At 50.7% G+C, this 16,552-nt stretch overlaps 1 protein-coding gene across 1 annotated transcript in view; it reads right to left on the bottom strand.

Annotated features, from left to right (window-relative positions):
* Window positions 1–4,090: 4,090 nt before the first annotated feature.
* The window catches only part of RFTN1 (raftlin, lipid raft linker 1), a 117,554-nt gene continuing 105,092 nt past the window's right edge, over window positions 4,091–16,552 (bottom strand). Inside the window, exons 7-9 of the mRNA XM_012663222.1 lie at window positions 16,004–16,107; window positions 12,714–12,795; window positions 4,091–5,465 (exon numbers count right to left, since the gene is read on the bottom strand). Coding sequence (XP_012518676.1) covers window positions 5,061–5,465; window positions 12,714–12,795; window positions 16,004–16,107 — 591 coding nt within the window. The 3' untranslated portion in view covers window positions 4,091–5,060. The remainder of the gene's footprint in view (window positions 5,466–12,713; window positions 12,796–16,003; window positions 16,108–16,552) is intronic.

Raw genomic sequence — 16,552 nt, 5'->3', positions numbered from 1 at the left:
TCCAAAAATTAAAGACAAAGTTCACTGGGTCTTAAGAAGGGTGTCAGACGTCAGGTTTAGTGACTTTGTTGACTAATGTTGAATTCACTCAAGCTCTGAAAACTAATCCATGTGAGAGATTCTAGAAAAGTTCTGAACAACAGCAATATCACTGGAGTATTTATTACTCTGAGGAAACGCCTTTGATGAGGACAGTGCTCATCTGGTTCTGACAGGTTGGTAGCTTCAGTACCTCCCTCGCTCCCCAATCAACTGCAAAGTCCAGTCAGTTTTTGCTCCTAAATAACTCTAAATTAGTCTGTCCTCTTCTCTACTAAGGTACAAGCCACCAGCACACCCCACCTGGACTGAAACACTGGCCTCTTAACTCGCATCTCTGCACTCTCTCTGGGCCCCCTGCACACTACTCTCAGTAGCCAGAAAGATGTTTTAAAAAATTCAAATCTGATGTCATTTTCCTGCTTAAAACTGATCAGTGGCCTCCCATTCTTACCACAAGGACCAGAATCCTTGGTCCTTGGTCCGTGGTTCACAATGCCCTTCTGCATTGCTGTCTTCCCAGCATCTAGCACAGTGGTGTAGGAATTAAAAAATATGTATCTCTATAGTGAACAGTCTCGCAGTCTGGCTGCCTCTGCTGGAAGGAAACACCACACCACACTGTTTTGCAAGGGCTGGGGAAGCAAGCACTCACCCACCAGGGTTAGCTCAAGTTCTTAGTCTGGCCACAGAAATGATTGTTATCAACAGGAACCTGTAATGAACATCATTTTGCTTCCTTGTCTGGCAACAGCCACCTCAGAAATACCAGCCAGAGGCTCGCTGGGTCTTGTCCTTAGATCTGACGTGCACATGCTTCCCTATTCCAAACTCCGGGAGCCAGGTACAGGAAACGCAGACTCTCCTGGGAAGTTGCACCAGTCGTTTTGGCGGGTCACTGCGCGGGCAGAGAGCTAATCGCCAGGGGCCCACCCTGCACTCCTCACGCAGTCAGCTCCCAGCACTTCCGGCAGGGAGTCGGTGCTGAGCTCCTGGCTGCGCACACCCCAGTCGTCCTCGCCTCTTCCCCGTTGCCAACCCTTTCGGGACTTCATCTTTACTCCCAGGCTGCTGTGAGCCCCAGCAGGACAGAACCCGGGTCGTGCTGCAGCACTGTCCCCGCACTGGGGGAGAGCTGTGCCAGAATGTGTTGTGTGAGTGACGGGTTTTCGGTCAACATATTCCTACTAATCAGCACTGCTACGTCTGAGAGCTATTCCTGAAAGACATTTTGTGGTTTAGATCGGGCCATGATTAATATGTTCAGATTAGGGTTCTGATAAAACGTGCTTCATAAGAAATAAATTAGAATGCCTCCTGCTAATGCTTTTTGGAAGCTGCTCCCACTAAGCATCAACAACTCAAGTGAAGTATCATCAATGCCGAGATTTGAAAAAACTCAGACAAGGATTTGACTCGTGTTTATCTTTTTGTTACTTATAAACCACTAACAAATTGATACTCTGTAAGTATTACTGTAGTATTTCCATTAGTTAAGATGGCGTATACTATGCTTTAGTAACAGATAAACCTCAAAATCTCAGTGGCTTAGCATAGCAAAGGCTTATTTAATGCCCATGTCATGGTCCATCTTGAACTATGCCAGGGGTGTTGGAGGTGAAGGGCTGGCGGAGGTCCCTGGGATATATTGAAAAGGCCCAGAAGTAGCCTACATCACATCTGCTCATGTCCCACCGCCAGTCTTGTGCCCCCACACTGCAAGAGGGGCTGGGAAGTACACGATGTACATCCATGGATATTGGGTGAGCACTATGAGTCTCTGCCACATTGATCACCTGTCAGCATTGTGATTAACTGCTACCCACGGGGTGCTTCCCATGGACCAAGCACTTGACACACATCTTATTAATCCTCACAGAAGTCCAATGATGTGGGTGCCATTAGCCCTGTTTCACACCTGAGGAGATGATGCTCGGAGGTGTGAAGAAGTTAACTTGAGGTTACGTGTGTAGATTGTGTCCAGTTAGGTTCCTAACCATCTCTGTCCAATTCCAAAGCCCAGCTGGGCTTTTCCACTGTACCAAGCCCAATATAAAAGTCTTACTGGCCGGGCGCGGTGGCTCATGCCTGTAATCCTAGCACTCTGGGAGGCCGAGGCGGGTGGAGTGTCTGAGCTCAGGAGTTCGAAACCAACCTGAGCAAGAGCGAGACCCCGTCTCTACTAAAAATAGAAATTAATCGGACAACTAAAAAATATATAGAAAAAATTAGCTGGGCATGGTGGCGCATGCCTGTAGCTCCCAGCTACTTGGGAGACTGAGGCAGAAGGATCGCTTGAGCCCAGGAATGTGAGGTTGCTGTGAGCTAGGCTGACGCCACGGCACTCACTTAGCCCAGGCAAAAGAGTGAGACTCCGTCTCAAAAAATAAAAAAAAAAGCCTTACTGCTCCGACAGCATAGGTTGCCTTAGATTTTCCATGTGTCAATACTTTCACCTTGTGGCCATCTGTACTTGAGAGCAATATACCTGCATTTCTTTAAGCAGATCTGGTAAGAATTCCTCTCCTTCCCCTCCTTACCCTGTGAGTGACACTAAACTCCACCCACTACCCTCTCCTGAACTTCTGGAGGTAAAGAGGTTGAAAACACTTTCCCCATGAAAGAATTGAATTGGAATTCAGCCACAGCCTCATAAGAACGTCCCACTTGAATCACTTGATCACCCCCTAGAACTCAACATCGCCTGCAGACGCACTTTGATAGCCGTGGCCCCAAAGACTGACTGCTACATGCACAGGCCTCCTTGTGCCAAACACAAGTCTTTGCAGTTTTGACTGTTCCTGCCACCTCGTCAGTGCAAACGATGGCCTTTCACACTATTGGCAATCACAGGAAAGTAAGATTTCCTTCAGGAATAACCCTATTTGAATTACATGCAGGATGTTTGGATTGGGTTTTAGGACCTTGGTTATTTACCATTTGTAAAAAGCATTTTATTTCACAAGGGACAAGCTGTGATTTAATTCACAGAGATCCTGTGGCCAGTGGTATTCAACCTTGGCTGCACCCTAGGACCCCCAGAGAGCTTTTAAAAATCCCAGTGCCCACCCATTCAAGGCTCTGCGGGTAGGCCCTGGGCAGCAGTATTTTTTAAAGCTCCCCCAGTGATTCCAAGGTGCTGCCAATTTGAGAACCTCCACAGTAGACTGATACTTTGCCAGAATCAGCAGGGATGGAGAGAAGCAAGGGAGAAAAAACAAGACCTTCAGGAATTGTTAGCCTGACACTAGGGCCAAACTCCCTGAGGAATTCAAATTAGTTATAGTCACCTTTAATTTTTTTTTTCCCCACAGCAAATACAGCCAATATAAATGTCATTTCATTATTGAAAAATGTACCCAAAGCTGAGTGACAAGGCCCCCCAGCCTTTTCAAAGTTGTGAGCAGTTTTTCGTCCTAGCCTGTTGCTGACTAGCATATTTTTTAAAGTCATGATCCTTTAAAATATGTGCCGAGATATTTTTATTAAATCAAAATGCTGTACAGATATTAACTGAGTATAATTGTGGAAAATGTCATTTTAAAATAGTTGTCCTTTAAACAAATCCTTTGCATTTAACCTTCTTAAGCTCTGAGTATTGGTGGGGAATTTGTCAAGAGGAAACAACTCTATGATGTGGCTGTACGAGGGTTTTCAATTCTGCTCTATAAAAATATATTACAAATGTGGTTGATTTTAATAAACTTGCAACCAAAAGAGACTTTCCTCAAATAATTTGTCAACGTGGGTTTTTTGTTTGTTTTAAAAAGGTGTTTGTCTCCAACCCCCCTCCACCCCCAAGACATGGGAGGTGACCGAGCCCCTTACTTACCTGGTGCATCTGAATTCCACTTTCCGTTTTCTTTCTACAAATGACGACAAAGCACAGCATGCTTACCTGGCTCCACAGTTTTCCATAGAAGCTTCATTTTCTCCCCCAAAATCATCACACTGCCAAGAGTTAGAAACTTATAAAATCCGATAGGGGGCTGTAGGGTGGAGTCCTTTTGACATTAGGCCAGGACTTTTCATGTGACATGACAGATAATTCTCACAATGCGCTAAACTCATAGATGATTTATTGCTTTAAGTAACTAAACAAGAAAGAGAATAGACCGCTGTTGTTTTGGTCAAGACAGTTGGCATTCTCTCTCCAAGGTTCGCCAGTTCCATCTACTTAAAGCCTTAACAATACTTTCTGGACAATATAAACACGTGATAGACACAGCATACATGGGTAACAACTTGGCCAATGATACACTGATTAAAATAGCACATAAGGGCACCAACCAGTATGGATGCCCTGAAATGACAAAAATGACATGTGTTCATATGATGTGCTGAATACAAAACCTTTAAAAAATTTTTTTGGCATTAATACTAACACAGAATACTTTCTTGAACATTCTGCAAGAGCAGGTGCAGACACAGAATTACCTATTTCCAGATTACCAGTATCTATAGGACTACTTTGAGAACCTCCTCTCCCGGATGTCATTTTCTTTGCCAAAGCAGCAGGATCTGAGGGGTTTAGTTGGAGAAGGGCAGCTGACAGAGCTCCGGGGGTTAAAAGTCACCAAGCAGCTGCAAGGGATGGACACTGCCCGACAGCGTGTGGGAGTGAACAACAGCCTTGGTTTATAGCCAAGGATGTCCATGGATTTGACCTGAATGCTCCCTGGAGGCCCTGCAGGGTGGACACAGGCACTGGATGGTCCAAACCCTCCTGTGGGAGGAATGGTGGAGCCAGGGCTGGGCCTCCAGCCTCGAGCTCTAGAAGAAATAACCTGGCCTCTTGCGTTCTAACACAGGGTCATGAATGACACCTTTCCAAAGGATGTGCAAAACCCAACACTGTCAGGGCCCTGGCCCTCAGAGGGCCGGGAGAGCTCACAAGGAGAGGTCAAGCCAAGCCAAAAGTTAGCAACACAACACCAGGGCAAACCAGCGCCCGAACCAGCTGTCAGCAAGGTGCCTCGGGTTTGCCAGCTCATCTAGCTTCAGTGCCAACGGCCCAAGACTCAGTGTTCTTCAGCTGTAGCTGGCTCCCCAGCAACTTCCTCGACACCCCCGTCCCTGGCCTCTTCTCCAGGATCAGAGTGCCCAGTGCAGTCCCCTGCCGGGGCCCTGCTATGGCCGGCAGGACCATTCTGCACGGCCCGGCCCTCCATGCCCCCCACAGACAGCTGGCCAACAGGGGACAGTTGTTCTTCCTTGACCTCTTGGACAGGGACCCTCACTTCAGAAGCCCCGCCCTCCTGCTGCCCACCCAGGGGCACGCAGTTTCCCACGTCTCCAGCTTTGGAAAACTGGTCTTCTACATTCTTCTCGTTTTCTTCTGCTCGTCGTTTGTCTCTGGCACTTCTACCTTTGGATTTCCTCATCTGCCTGTTGTGCATGTCTTCTCGGGAGAATCGCCACTGAAACTAGAAATCGGAGAGGATGAGGGTAAGTAACGCAGCCTCTGAACCTAGAGCTCCACCTGAAGGCTTGTTTGCATTCCTGTCTCTGGGCAAGACACATGCTCAGTACTCCTGGAGCTGAGGCAAACCTGAGTCTCGCCCACCCGACAGTCTGCTCCCTGCCTTCCATGGCGGGTGTTCTAGATGTGGATTTCGAGGTTTTGTGAAGGAAAGGGGTGTTTCTTTTGACTGGCCCATACCAAAGGCCCACATGGGAAAGGGGCTCCTGAAGTCCTATCATTTGGAGGGTCAGGGCGGGGAGATGTGAGGTGTGTCCCTCCTAAGTGCCAGGACTGCAGCCACTCCTTCCCATTCTGAGCAGGCTGTGGGTTACCAACCGCCAGGCCGGCATTCTCTCACTAGGTCCCGAGTTGGGCAGAGCCCAGAACCTGCAGCGAATGCGGGCTGTCCTGTGGGACCGGCAGCCTCGCTCCCCCAGCTGCAGGCACAGCTGCCAGCACCAGCTCACCGAAGGTCATACTCCGTTCCTGGGGCAACCTTCAACCAATGGCTGGTCCAGGAGGGGTTCGACAGCCCACCTCCTTGTCCCAGCTCCAGACCTACCTGGGGGTGGCGACTGCATCACAGCCCAACTCCTCTGCGCGCTCCTGCACCCACAGCTGTTGTCCTAAGGGTGCTCCCTCCCTCTAAAAACCAATCCCGCCCAAATAGATCGCAGAGGCTGCTTCCAGGGAGCCAGGCCTGCAACCAAGCGTTCCCCCATGTAACAGGGAAGTCTCCAGAGGCTCAGAGAGCCCCAAGGTCACATAGCCAATAACAGAATTGGGAGGAACCAGGGTCTTATCAAAGCTCTGGATCGAGACCACGTGGGAGAGTCCCAGCTCTGCCACTCGTTGGCTCCATCTCTCAACCTGTTTTCTTGTCTCCCAGCGACCTGATGTACACACAGTTTTAAGTTACCACCACGGTCACTTCCTTCCACTTCAGTTGCATCACACTGATCTCACCAAATATGTACTTAAATCCTAGACAGTGTGTGATTGAAAGAAAAGTAAAAGCCTTCAGTTCCCACAATTCCTCGCTGGGCTGCAGAGGGGAGCCGAGGAATGCAGTTGCACCATCAGCAGAAACGATTTCTTAAGGCTTTACCATGTTGTAAATAATTCTCAGTGCTTTGCTAGGAAAAACCAAAAATGTGCTATGTGAATTTTTAAAAATCTGCCACTTTTGTGGAGTTTGCCGTGGTAAAGATCTATTTCCTCATATAAAACATTTGCCTAAACACTCAGAGATCTGAGATGTAACACAGAATGAGATTCTTAGATTTGACCTTTTGGCCAAGACTGGTAAGTTTGAATATTCCATCAAAATAGGGAAAAACGGAAATACATGTTGAGGTTAGGATTTAACATTTATCCTGTCCTCCCCCTCCTCACCGCCTCACACACACATCCCCAAATGAGTTCAGTTATAATGCTGGATGGGTTTTCCCCTTTGACGTGCCTATCTGTGTGTGCTCTCATACGACAGCGGACAGACTTCCCTGGGGGGAAGGTTGGATGGAGCCTCTTCCACCCAAGCTGTAAGTTTCCAGTTACTGGACTCTATAGGCCAAGACTGCCAAGCAGGCATCCTAAGGATCCCTAACCCCCCAGAGGACACAGATACCAGACCCTGCCAACCTTCCGCAGCTCGTGCACACTGTGCTAGGTTTGTAACTGCTGCCTTGCAATAGACATGCAGCTGCCACTGCATTTTAATTCCAGCCCAAATGGAAGTTTTTTTTTTTTTTTTTTGGATGTCCAAAAATCAGAACCTCTTCACATTTTACATATTTTTAGAAAAAGACCAGTTAAGCCTGCCCATGTATAGTACTCCAAGAGGCAGTCAGTCGTTGGGGAAGTCAGAGGAAGTTTTACTTTTGCCAAAAAATGTGGTGATACTGTTTTTGCCTAAGAGGCCTTAAATGCTAAAATGTCAAAGCATTACACTATGGCAACTAAGCCTCAGGTTCGAATCCCAGTTCTGGCGCTGGTTAGCTGTCAGTCTTTGGGCGTGTTGTTCATCTCTCGGCGTCTCAAGTTCCCCATCTCTAAAATAGTTGTCACGGCCTCCAGGGCAGTGGCGCACACTTCCAGGCCCCATTCGCATTGCACTCGATGTGAATAGCGCCCCCTGCCGTTGTGCAGTGTACTACGGAGGACAGTTCCACCCTGTGCCAGACCTTCCACCCTTGAGATCTGCTGATTTCTAATTTGAGCCCAGACAGTCTTGCAGGGGCTGCTCTTGCTAAATAAACAGAAGAGCTTCCACAGTTTCCTATGGATGCCCGGCCAGGTCCATTTCCTGTAGAAGATCACGTTTCGTTGATCGCCTGATACACTACAGCAGGAGAGCACGCACTGGAAAGGGGCTGTGGCAGGCACGCCAGCCACTTTCTCCAGGAACCTGCCCGGACTGCTGGGCAGCGAGGATTTGGTACCATCAGTGTTGAGCTGGGTGGGAAGTGTTCCAGCCATTTTCTGTCCTTCAGAGTCATCACAGAAAGATCTGCCACGACAAATGCCTTCTAGGACTACACTGTTTGCTGTGTCCTCAGATGGGCCATGGGTGACCTCGCTGACTCAGGTGCTGCCTGGGCCCCCTAGCCCACCACAGCTGTCAGCCAGACACTGAGGGAGCATCTCACTTGAGCCTTCTCTTTTCCTCCTTTCCTTTGCAAGGGGAGGTTCCCATGAAGCAGGGAAGTAGCAGTGGGCAAAACTCAGTGACTGGATAAAGTAGAAGCTGAACGTTTAGCGTTGTGGAGGCAGACTGCCTTAGAATGCCTGCCTAGGAAGGAACAAGCACGTACTGAGGCACCTACTGTGTGTCTCACACTATGACAGGGTTTCACATTTCCCTGAATTCCCAAAGCAAAACTCTCAATAGACACTATTAGTGCCATTTTAAAGATCAACACATAGAGGTTCAGAGAGGTTAAGTAACTTGCCAACAGTCACACAGCTAGGAAATAACAGAGCTGAAATTCCAGCTTGGATTTTTCCAGCTCCAAATTACCCTTCCAGCCTCTAGTCCTTGGCAAAAAGCTTTTGGTCTCTGGCTCCAGAGAGAAGTGAGGAGAGAAAGTGACCGGAGAGGCCACACCTTTGGAAAGGCTCAGTCCTACGCATAACTGCCTCGGCTTTCGGGCTTTATGATGACAAGACGCGTCTACTGGGTCAGGTGCTGGACTCAGTAGGCTGAGTGGTCAGCTGATGGAGGTCCCTATTTAACTGCCATTGAAGATGCTTTGGTTTTACTTATTAAAAACAAGTATCTATACCGAGGCCCCCTGACAAGCTCATTTTTAAAAAAATCAATTATGATAAAATTTGAATGGAGGTCCACAGGTGACCCTGGAAAGGGCCCCAAACTATTCAGCCAAGACACTGGCTCCCAGACTTGAGTGGGCATCAGGACCGCCCGGAGGGCTCATTAAAACCCGGCTGCCCAGCCCGGCCCAGAGCTGCTGACTCAGTAGGAGACTCCGCAGTTGCCACGAGCTCCCAGGGGATACTGACACCGCCGGTCCACGGACCCCACTTTGAAAACTGAGCTAAACACAAAAAACACCTGGGCAAGATTTAGCTGTTTAAGAAACAGCTGGGAAAAAGCAAGGTCTCCCCAGCGCCCCTGCCACCCCAGCTCTGCCACCCACGGCGGGGCTTCCTCGTCTCCCTCACCTGCCCCCCGCTTCGCCGCCCAGGCCTCTCTGTCTCCTTCAAGCTGGGCGGTCACAGTCTTTAACGCACAACAAAAACTGTTCCAGATCCCACGTCTCCAAAAGGAGATGTCTCAGCAGGAAGAGGCGAGGCCAGGGAGGGGGCGACGCCTGGGATGTGGCAGCCTTTGGGGCTGAGCCTGCGAGGGGAGGTCTAACCCCCACACCGCCCGGCGGCAGGCATGCAGCCTGGGGAACGCAGTCTATGCGTCCGGCAGTCCCAGGGACAGTCCCAGCTCACCCAGCAAGCCACAGGTAACACAGGCTGCACTGAGTTGGGGGCCATCCCAAGCCAGTTTCCGTGGCAGTTGGGTGTGCCACCAAATCAAACGAGCCACCCAATTCAGAAACAACTGTGCAAAAGAAAACAAAATCCTTCACTTTACAGCAGAGGGGTCCAGAGTTCCGTGTCAGCAGGGGCTAATGGATTCAATTTGCACGTTTTAAAAAACATCCGTGATGTGTCCACTTCAAGTAGTTTAGCTGGAAGACGACTTCTCTGGTGGTGTAGAAATCACCGATTCCCTTGGAGGAGCTGAATATTTGCTTTGAAAATCACACTCACGTACACAGAGGTTTCTTTCAAATGCTGAAGAGTCTTGATTGGAGAATTTTGTCCAGGTTGCTGATTAAAAGAGGACTAAATATGCCATGTCCTTGGTGTGCCAATCTCACAATTTCTTTTCTTAAATTTCAATGCTAGACATAATACATATATCTCAGGCTTGGAAGTTTGATTACACATTCATTGAATCAAAAATTATTTGTTGAGCACTGACTAAAATCCAGATACGGGGTGTACAACAGTCAGGAGGGAAAAAGTCTTTGCTCTCATGGAGTTAATGGCCGACTCCACCGAAAGAGGATAAACTAACGCTCACAAATAATCAGGGGCCCAGAGGAGAGCTCGGAATGAGAGGGTTCCTTTCCAGTGTATTACAAAGGAGCCTGGTCTGGTCTAAAAGGAAGGAATGTCCTGAGAAAATGATGCTTGAGCAGAGAGAGAAAGGAGGACAGTGTCCTCGGCAGAGGGGCCGTGGAAGAGCCCGGAGGCTGGTGGAGCTGGACCCCAGCGGATGGGGGGTGCGGAGGACGTGAGATGGATCAGAACCCACAGGGCCCTGTGGGCCAGAGTACCGACTTCTGTCTTTATTTCAGAGTCATACAAAACTTCAGAACTGTTTTAAGCAGTGGAGTGACATGATTCAATTTACTTTTTTAAAAGATCCCTTTGGCTCTGAATAAGAACACGTTCGAAGGGGAGACCTGTTACCAGGAGACCGGAGGAGTTGCGGCATGGGATGGTGGAGAGAAGTGGAGGCATTCCAGCGTCTCTAGGCCTGAAACAAGTCTTAAAGGACAGACTGGACACCGGGGGTGCCGGGCCAGGCACGGGGAGGGCGGTCCTGAGGTCGCTCTTCGGTGGCGTAAGCCACAGGCTTGGTGGAGCCGAGTGTCAGGGGCGAAGCGAGGGCTGAAGATGCAGAGGGAAGAGGTACAGGGGTAGAGAGTGAAGCCCCAGGGATGAAGGGGATTTTCCAGGGAAGAGGTAAGAATGAGAGGAGAAATGGGGCTGGGTCGAAACCCCAAGGAACTGAGGGGAAAACCAAGAGAATGTGGTGGGATGGAACCAAGAGAAAAGCTGCTGCAAGAGGTGGAGGGTGGCCAGGGCTACAGGAGTTCAGGCGTGATGAGGACCACAGGGAGTGACTGTCATGGTCACCAGAGTGCACGGACCTGGTGGGGCAGGACACTGTCCAGGGGATTCTTCCAAGAAGTGTGGCTGTCCAGTCCCCTCTCTCTGGGACGCCACCAGTGAGGTGACCCGCCAGGTCTGCACAGAGCAAGTGCTGCAGTCTTGCAAGACTGCTGCACAGAGCAAGTGCTGCAGGCCGGCAATAAACAGGTACATGGAAAGAGAGCGCAGCCCACCCATTCCTGTGTGGCTGACTGGGACCGGGAGGTCTTGCTCACTAGAAAATGACTCCTATCCTCTCTGGATTTTCCCTGAGGAAAGTCAGTTCTACCTTCGTACAGCAGATTTTAAAAATCTACCTCCCAGCCAGCTCAAGTCTCTACAGACGTGTCCCCTCTGTGAGACGCCATGACCTTCCTACTGACATCAAACCACGTGTCTCTCCTTTGGAATCTGCCTGCGCTACAACCAGGAACCTCTCATCAGGCCGCAGCCGGATGGCTTTCAGCGTCTGAAGGAGCCCCGTGTGCTGCTCGTTGGCCGTCTCTCTCTGAACGCGTGCGGCCCCAGAGCCTGCGGCCGGGCTGAGCTGAGCTGTAACTGACAGCTCATGGCCAATCCATCTTCCAGCCCGCGGCTGACGCTCCTGGTGGTTAATGATGGATCCAAGGAGGCTGCCTTCTGGTCCACCGCTGCTGTCACCTGTCACATTACGATCTCAGAGCCTAGAGACAGACCTTCCTCTGCACTCCAGTCCATCTGGCTTCAAGTCACCATAGCTTTGGCATTGCTTCCACAAGTGGGCTCCCCCTGGATTTGTTGGCTGGTGAGACACAATCTGTTCACTTGCTTGACGCTCCTGTCTGGGGCTCTGTGTCCAATGAGCGTGAGGAACCAAGAGTGGGGAACGTGGAGTCGTCAGACAGGCTCTGCCTGGAGCGTAGCCTCAGCCATCAAAGGTGGAGCAAGTTGGATCTGGTGACACCTGATTCGGGCTGTAATAGGTTCGCTCGACAGACTGGCCTCTTCCTGAGCAACGGGTGAAACACCCACAGGAGAAGCACCCACAGGCTGCAAAGCAGTGGGGGTGTGAAGTATCAGAATCTTCTGGCACAAGGGGAGGACTTGCACTCAACTTCAGGAACTACAGAGAAGATTCCCTGAGAATGGCCGCAGTCTCTCTGTGCAGTTGTGTCTCCGGGATAGTTCATGCAAAGTCCAGAGGGATGAAGAGGATCCTGGGGACGCCCAGCACAGCCTGGCCTGAGGACTTGCTGCCACGGGCTAAGGCTGGCCCCCATCTGGATCACCAGCTGTCACTCAGAGGCCTTCGGGTCGGGTCCTGTCAGGAAGGCACTCTGGCAGGGTCTGTCTGCCAAAATCGCGAACTCCTGATGTCCTAAGGGATCTAACAGGGCAGGCCAGGGCTCCAGCCAGCTTGTGACGAGAGGAAGACACAGAGAAGCTGGTCATGAGCTCACGCCATCCCTACCCCTGGTCAGACTGCAGCTGACTTCCTGCCCCTCTTCAGCCTGGCGGAAAGGGCTGGCACAGAAGAGCCCCTCTCCTCCACCCTCTGGCTCGCCCCACGGGAGACTGGCAGACAAGGCCCTCGGCCGCCCCAGTTTAGCAGCCTGAGGTGTGATTCAGTTTGCCAAGGGGCTCAGGTGTTCCTGGGGCTCCGAGAGCCCCTGGGAGTTGGAAGAGGCTGCCCGCTGAATTGCCGTCAGAAATCCACTGGCAGATGAAGCCCTGCTGAGGAAAACCAAGGCAGGCAAGGAAAGTCTCTTACCTTTGATTCCTTCTTCTTGATTTTCTGAGGTAGGCACGGTCTCTGAAGAAAGACAATCTGCTTGGTGGACACACTCCCTTCCCTGCAACACACGGAGCTGACATGAGTCACGTCACACCTGGAGGAACCCAAAACCCAGTGCAGACATTGCCATCCCTGACCTCGTTAAAGCAGGCTGCCCACAGCGCTGGGAGAGGTTCGAAGCCAAGAAGCAGCCCCCTCCTCTCTGCCACTCCCAAGCCATCACCCTTGCTTCCGGAGGGCTATCTCAGATGCCCAACACAAGCTTTCTGGGTGTCCCTGCAGAGTCAGCTTCCCAGCTGGGAACACCAGTTCCCTTGACATGTGGTAACAGCAGCATCTTGGCCACATGAGACACAGAGACTGGCTGCTTCGGTGAATCTCAGAGGGGCAGGGGCCCCTCCCATGTCTGTCTTTGGGAAGGAAGGCCAGGGTGGGCAGGTAGGCAAGGACCTGGGTGATGGGCTCAGCCCACCAGCGGCAACAGGACAGCAGGCAGGGGGCAGGGCATGGCTCCCGCAGGCGTGCCCAAGACGGTGCCACCAGGCGGGGTCTGCTCCTCGGCTCTGACTCATGTTAACCAAAGGGCCAGGGCTGCCTACTTGTTAAGACACAGTGAGGGCCCTTCCTTCCCAGGAGGCAGGACCCTGCGGAGCTGCCTTTCAAGATGACAGAAATATTGTAAAGGAGACCCTTATTGTTTCCCCTGCTGATGAAGTCACCCTTCTGATGACTTTATTTTATTTTTAATTGACAAATAATAATTGTATATATTGATGGGGTACAATGTGATGTTTTGATATATGTTTACAACGTGGAATGATTAAATCAGGCTAATTAGCAAATCCATCGCCTCGCATACTTTTTTATGTGCTGAAAACATTTCAAAGTAACTTTTAGCAACTGTGAAATACATAGTATGTTATTACTTATAATAGACACCATTCTGTGCCACAGATCCAAAGCTCATTCCTGCTGTCTTGCTGAAACTTTGTACCCTTGGATCAACATCTCTCCTGTTGGCATCCGCCCGCCTCCCTCAGCCGCTGCTAACTTCCAGCAATTCAACTTGTTTAGGTTCCACACGTAAGTGAGATTATGTGGTGTCTGTCTTTCTGCGCCTGGCTTACTTCGCTTAGCATAGTGTCCCCTAGGTGCATCTTTGTTGTCACAAATGACAGAATTTCCCCCTTTTTAAGGCTGAATAGTATTCCATTATGTACATACACCACATTTTCATTACACAATCATCCGAGGACTGACACTAGGTCGCTTCCGTGCCTTCGCTGCTGTGAATGGTGCTGCAATCAACACAGCAGTGCAGACGTCTCTTCAATACCCTGATTTCAGTTTCGTTGGATGTATACCCCGAAGTGGAATCGCTGGATCATACGTAATTCCATGTTTAGTTTTTGAGAAAGCTCCATACTGTTTTCCATAATGCTGTATTCATTGACAATCCCAACAGCTACAAAGGGTTCCCTTTTCTCTGCAGCCTCATCAACACTTATTTTTTGTCTTTTTGATAATGGCTATTCTAATAGGTGTGAGGTGATCTCTCATTATGGTTTCAATTTGCATTTCTTAGACTTCTATTTTGCAAATATCTTCCTGTGTTCCAGAGTCTCAGTGGGAAAGGAGGGAAAGAATTAACATTTGCTTGGCACTTATTTTGTGTCAGGGGCTGGGCTGGGTGATTTCACACATAATGGCTCATTTAAGCCTCACCGCAGTGCTCCAAGGAATTGACGAGCGCTTTTACAGAAGGAAACAAAAACTCAGTTCAGGTCCAGGAGCAGGCTCCAGACCACACCAGGATTCACACACAGATCTGCCTGGTTCCACGCACTCCCCGTTCTACCATGAGGGGTCAGTAAGGAGCAGGAAGTGGAGGATTAGGGAGGATTATTCAGCAGGTGCACATGAGAGACAGAGACCTGTCTGCACCCCCTGCATGTAGATGGCTCAGAGCCAGCTGGAGCTTCACATTCAGATACATTCTCCTCCTGAGGCGAATGGAAACAGACTGGGACACTGACTCAGAGAAGCTACAAGACTTGACCAAGATGACACAGTTAGCAAGTGGCAGACTCAGGACTTGGCTTCAAGTCTTCAGGCCCCAAATCCACTCCGCTGCATTGCCCTGTGCCTGTGAAAGTCTTGGCTGAGAAACACCATGGCGCTCCCCGTGGACAGGGGGCACAGGTGAAAGGTGGCCACAGACCGGCTCCTCAGGTGCGCAGACCCACCGTGACCCCGGGTCAGGAGGGAGTCGTGCTGAGGGCCCAGATGAGCTGGAGGAGGGACCCAGGAAAGGCACCAATCATCCTGGTCATTCTCCACTCTCAGTCAGCCCTCTCGCCAGCCTTACTTTGCGCTGCCCATCACCCCGCAGTGGGGAGTGTGCAGCAGGGCGCAAGGAAGGCGGAGCAGGGGGCTGTGGGAGGGGGGCGTTCCTGCAGGTCAGTGGGGGTCGGGCTGGTGCAGGAGAAGCCCAGGCTCTGCCACCTACTGGCTTCACAGCCTCGACTATGTCACTGAGCCTCCCCTAGCCCGTTTCCCCATCTGAGGAAAACTGGGAATCACAGCTATGTCACGGCCCCACAGGGGCTGTAACTGAGACAGCAAATCCAAATCCAGATGGAAGGCCTTTCACAGTTGGCGTGACCGGGCTCAAGGGACGGTGGGCAGAGCTGAGGGAGGCGGGTGACCGTGGCCGTGGAGTCACAAGGACGCGCAGCAGGCTTCGCAGCCCCTGTGGGGCACTGACCAGGGCCATGGTCTTGGCAAGTCGCTCCACCTCCCTGGACACAACTTCCTCGGGTATAACATGGGTTTAATTTCAAAAAACATTTCACTTCATAGGTTTTTTTCTTTTTTTGAAGACTGAGATTTTATATACAAAGTGCCTATCTAACCTACCACGGGGCATATAGTAGGTGCTGAATTTCCTTTGCGTCAGAGGGCCTTGGGCCCCCTTGGCCCAGGTGGCTGATCTGTGACCTGCTGAGGAGCAATGATTCACTGGCCAAGGCTCCCCACGTGGGAAGATGGGCTCAGGGGAGAACTCGGGGGTCGGGGAGGTGGGGGTCAAAAACATGCCGTTCCGGCTCTGCCCCTTCCCAGCTGGAGAGTTCACGCAGCCACGCCAAGCCTCACAGGCTTGTCACGGGATGACACAAGCTATGCACATGAAGTGCTTACTAGCAACAGCGCCCGGCACAGAGTTAGATGTTTAATACAGTAATAATAATTACTGTTACTCTCACCTGGTAGTCTTGACGACGGGAGTCGGCAGCACACAGGTGAGCTGCCAGCCATAGGCCGCCAGCGAGTTCAGCAGGGGCACGTAGTCTGTCTGCACCTCCACACCCTGGGGAGAAAGGCCATCGTCAGGGCTGCTGCCGCCTCAAGCCAACTCTCAAGCAATGAGAGGGGACCGTTCCACCGCCAACCCAGTGAAGCAGAGAAGGGGCGGGAGTGCCCTACAGCTTGGAGGCCCCGGCTCCAGTGCCCGCGGAAGAGTTAGGAAGTTTGTGGCCAGACTGCCAACATGAGGTTTCTTTCCAGGCCTCAACTCAGTGTGTGTAGTCGGCAAAGAATTAGAGCCAAAAGATTAATTGGGGGCAGGGAGGAGGGGACGGGTATACATGAAGAGTGCCATGCGCACCATCCAGGGGATGGACACGCTTGAAGCTCGGACTTGGCGGGGAGGCAAGGGCAACATACGTAACCTAAACATCTGTACCCCCATAATATGCTGAAATAAAATTTAAAAAAAAGATTAATCCATTCATTTTGTTTTATTCTTGTCTGGA

Source organism: Propithecus coquereli, unplaced genomic scaffold (genome assembly GCF_000956105.1).
Source record: "Propithecus coquereli isolate 6110/MARCELLA unplaced genomic scaffold, Pcoq_1.0 Scaffold12, whole genome shotgun sequence".
Lineage (NCBI taxonomy): Eukaryota > Metazoa > Chordata > Mammalia > Primates > Indriidae > Propithecus > Propithecus coquereli.
Note: the sequence above shows the minus strand (reverse complement) of the source record. Positions and strands in the feature narration are given on the sequence as shown.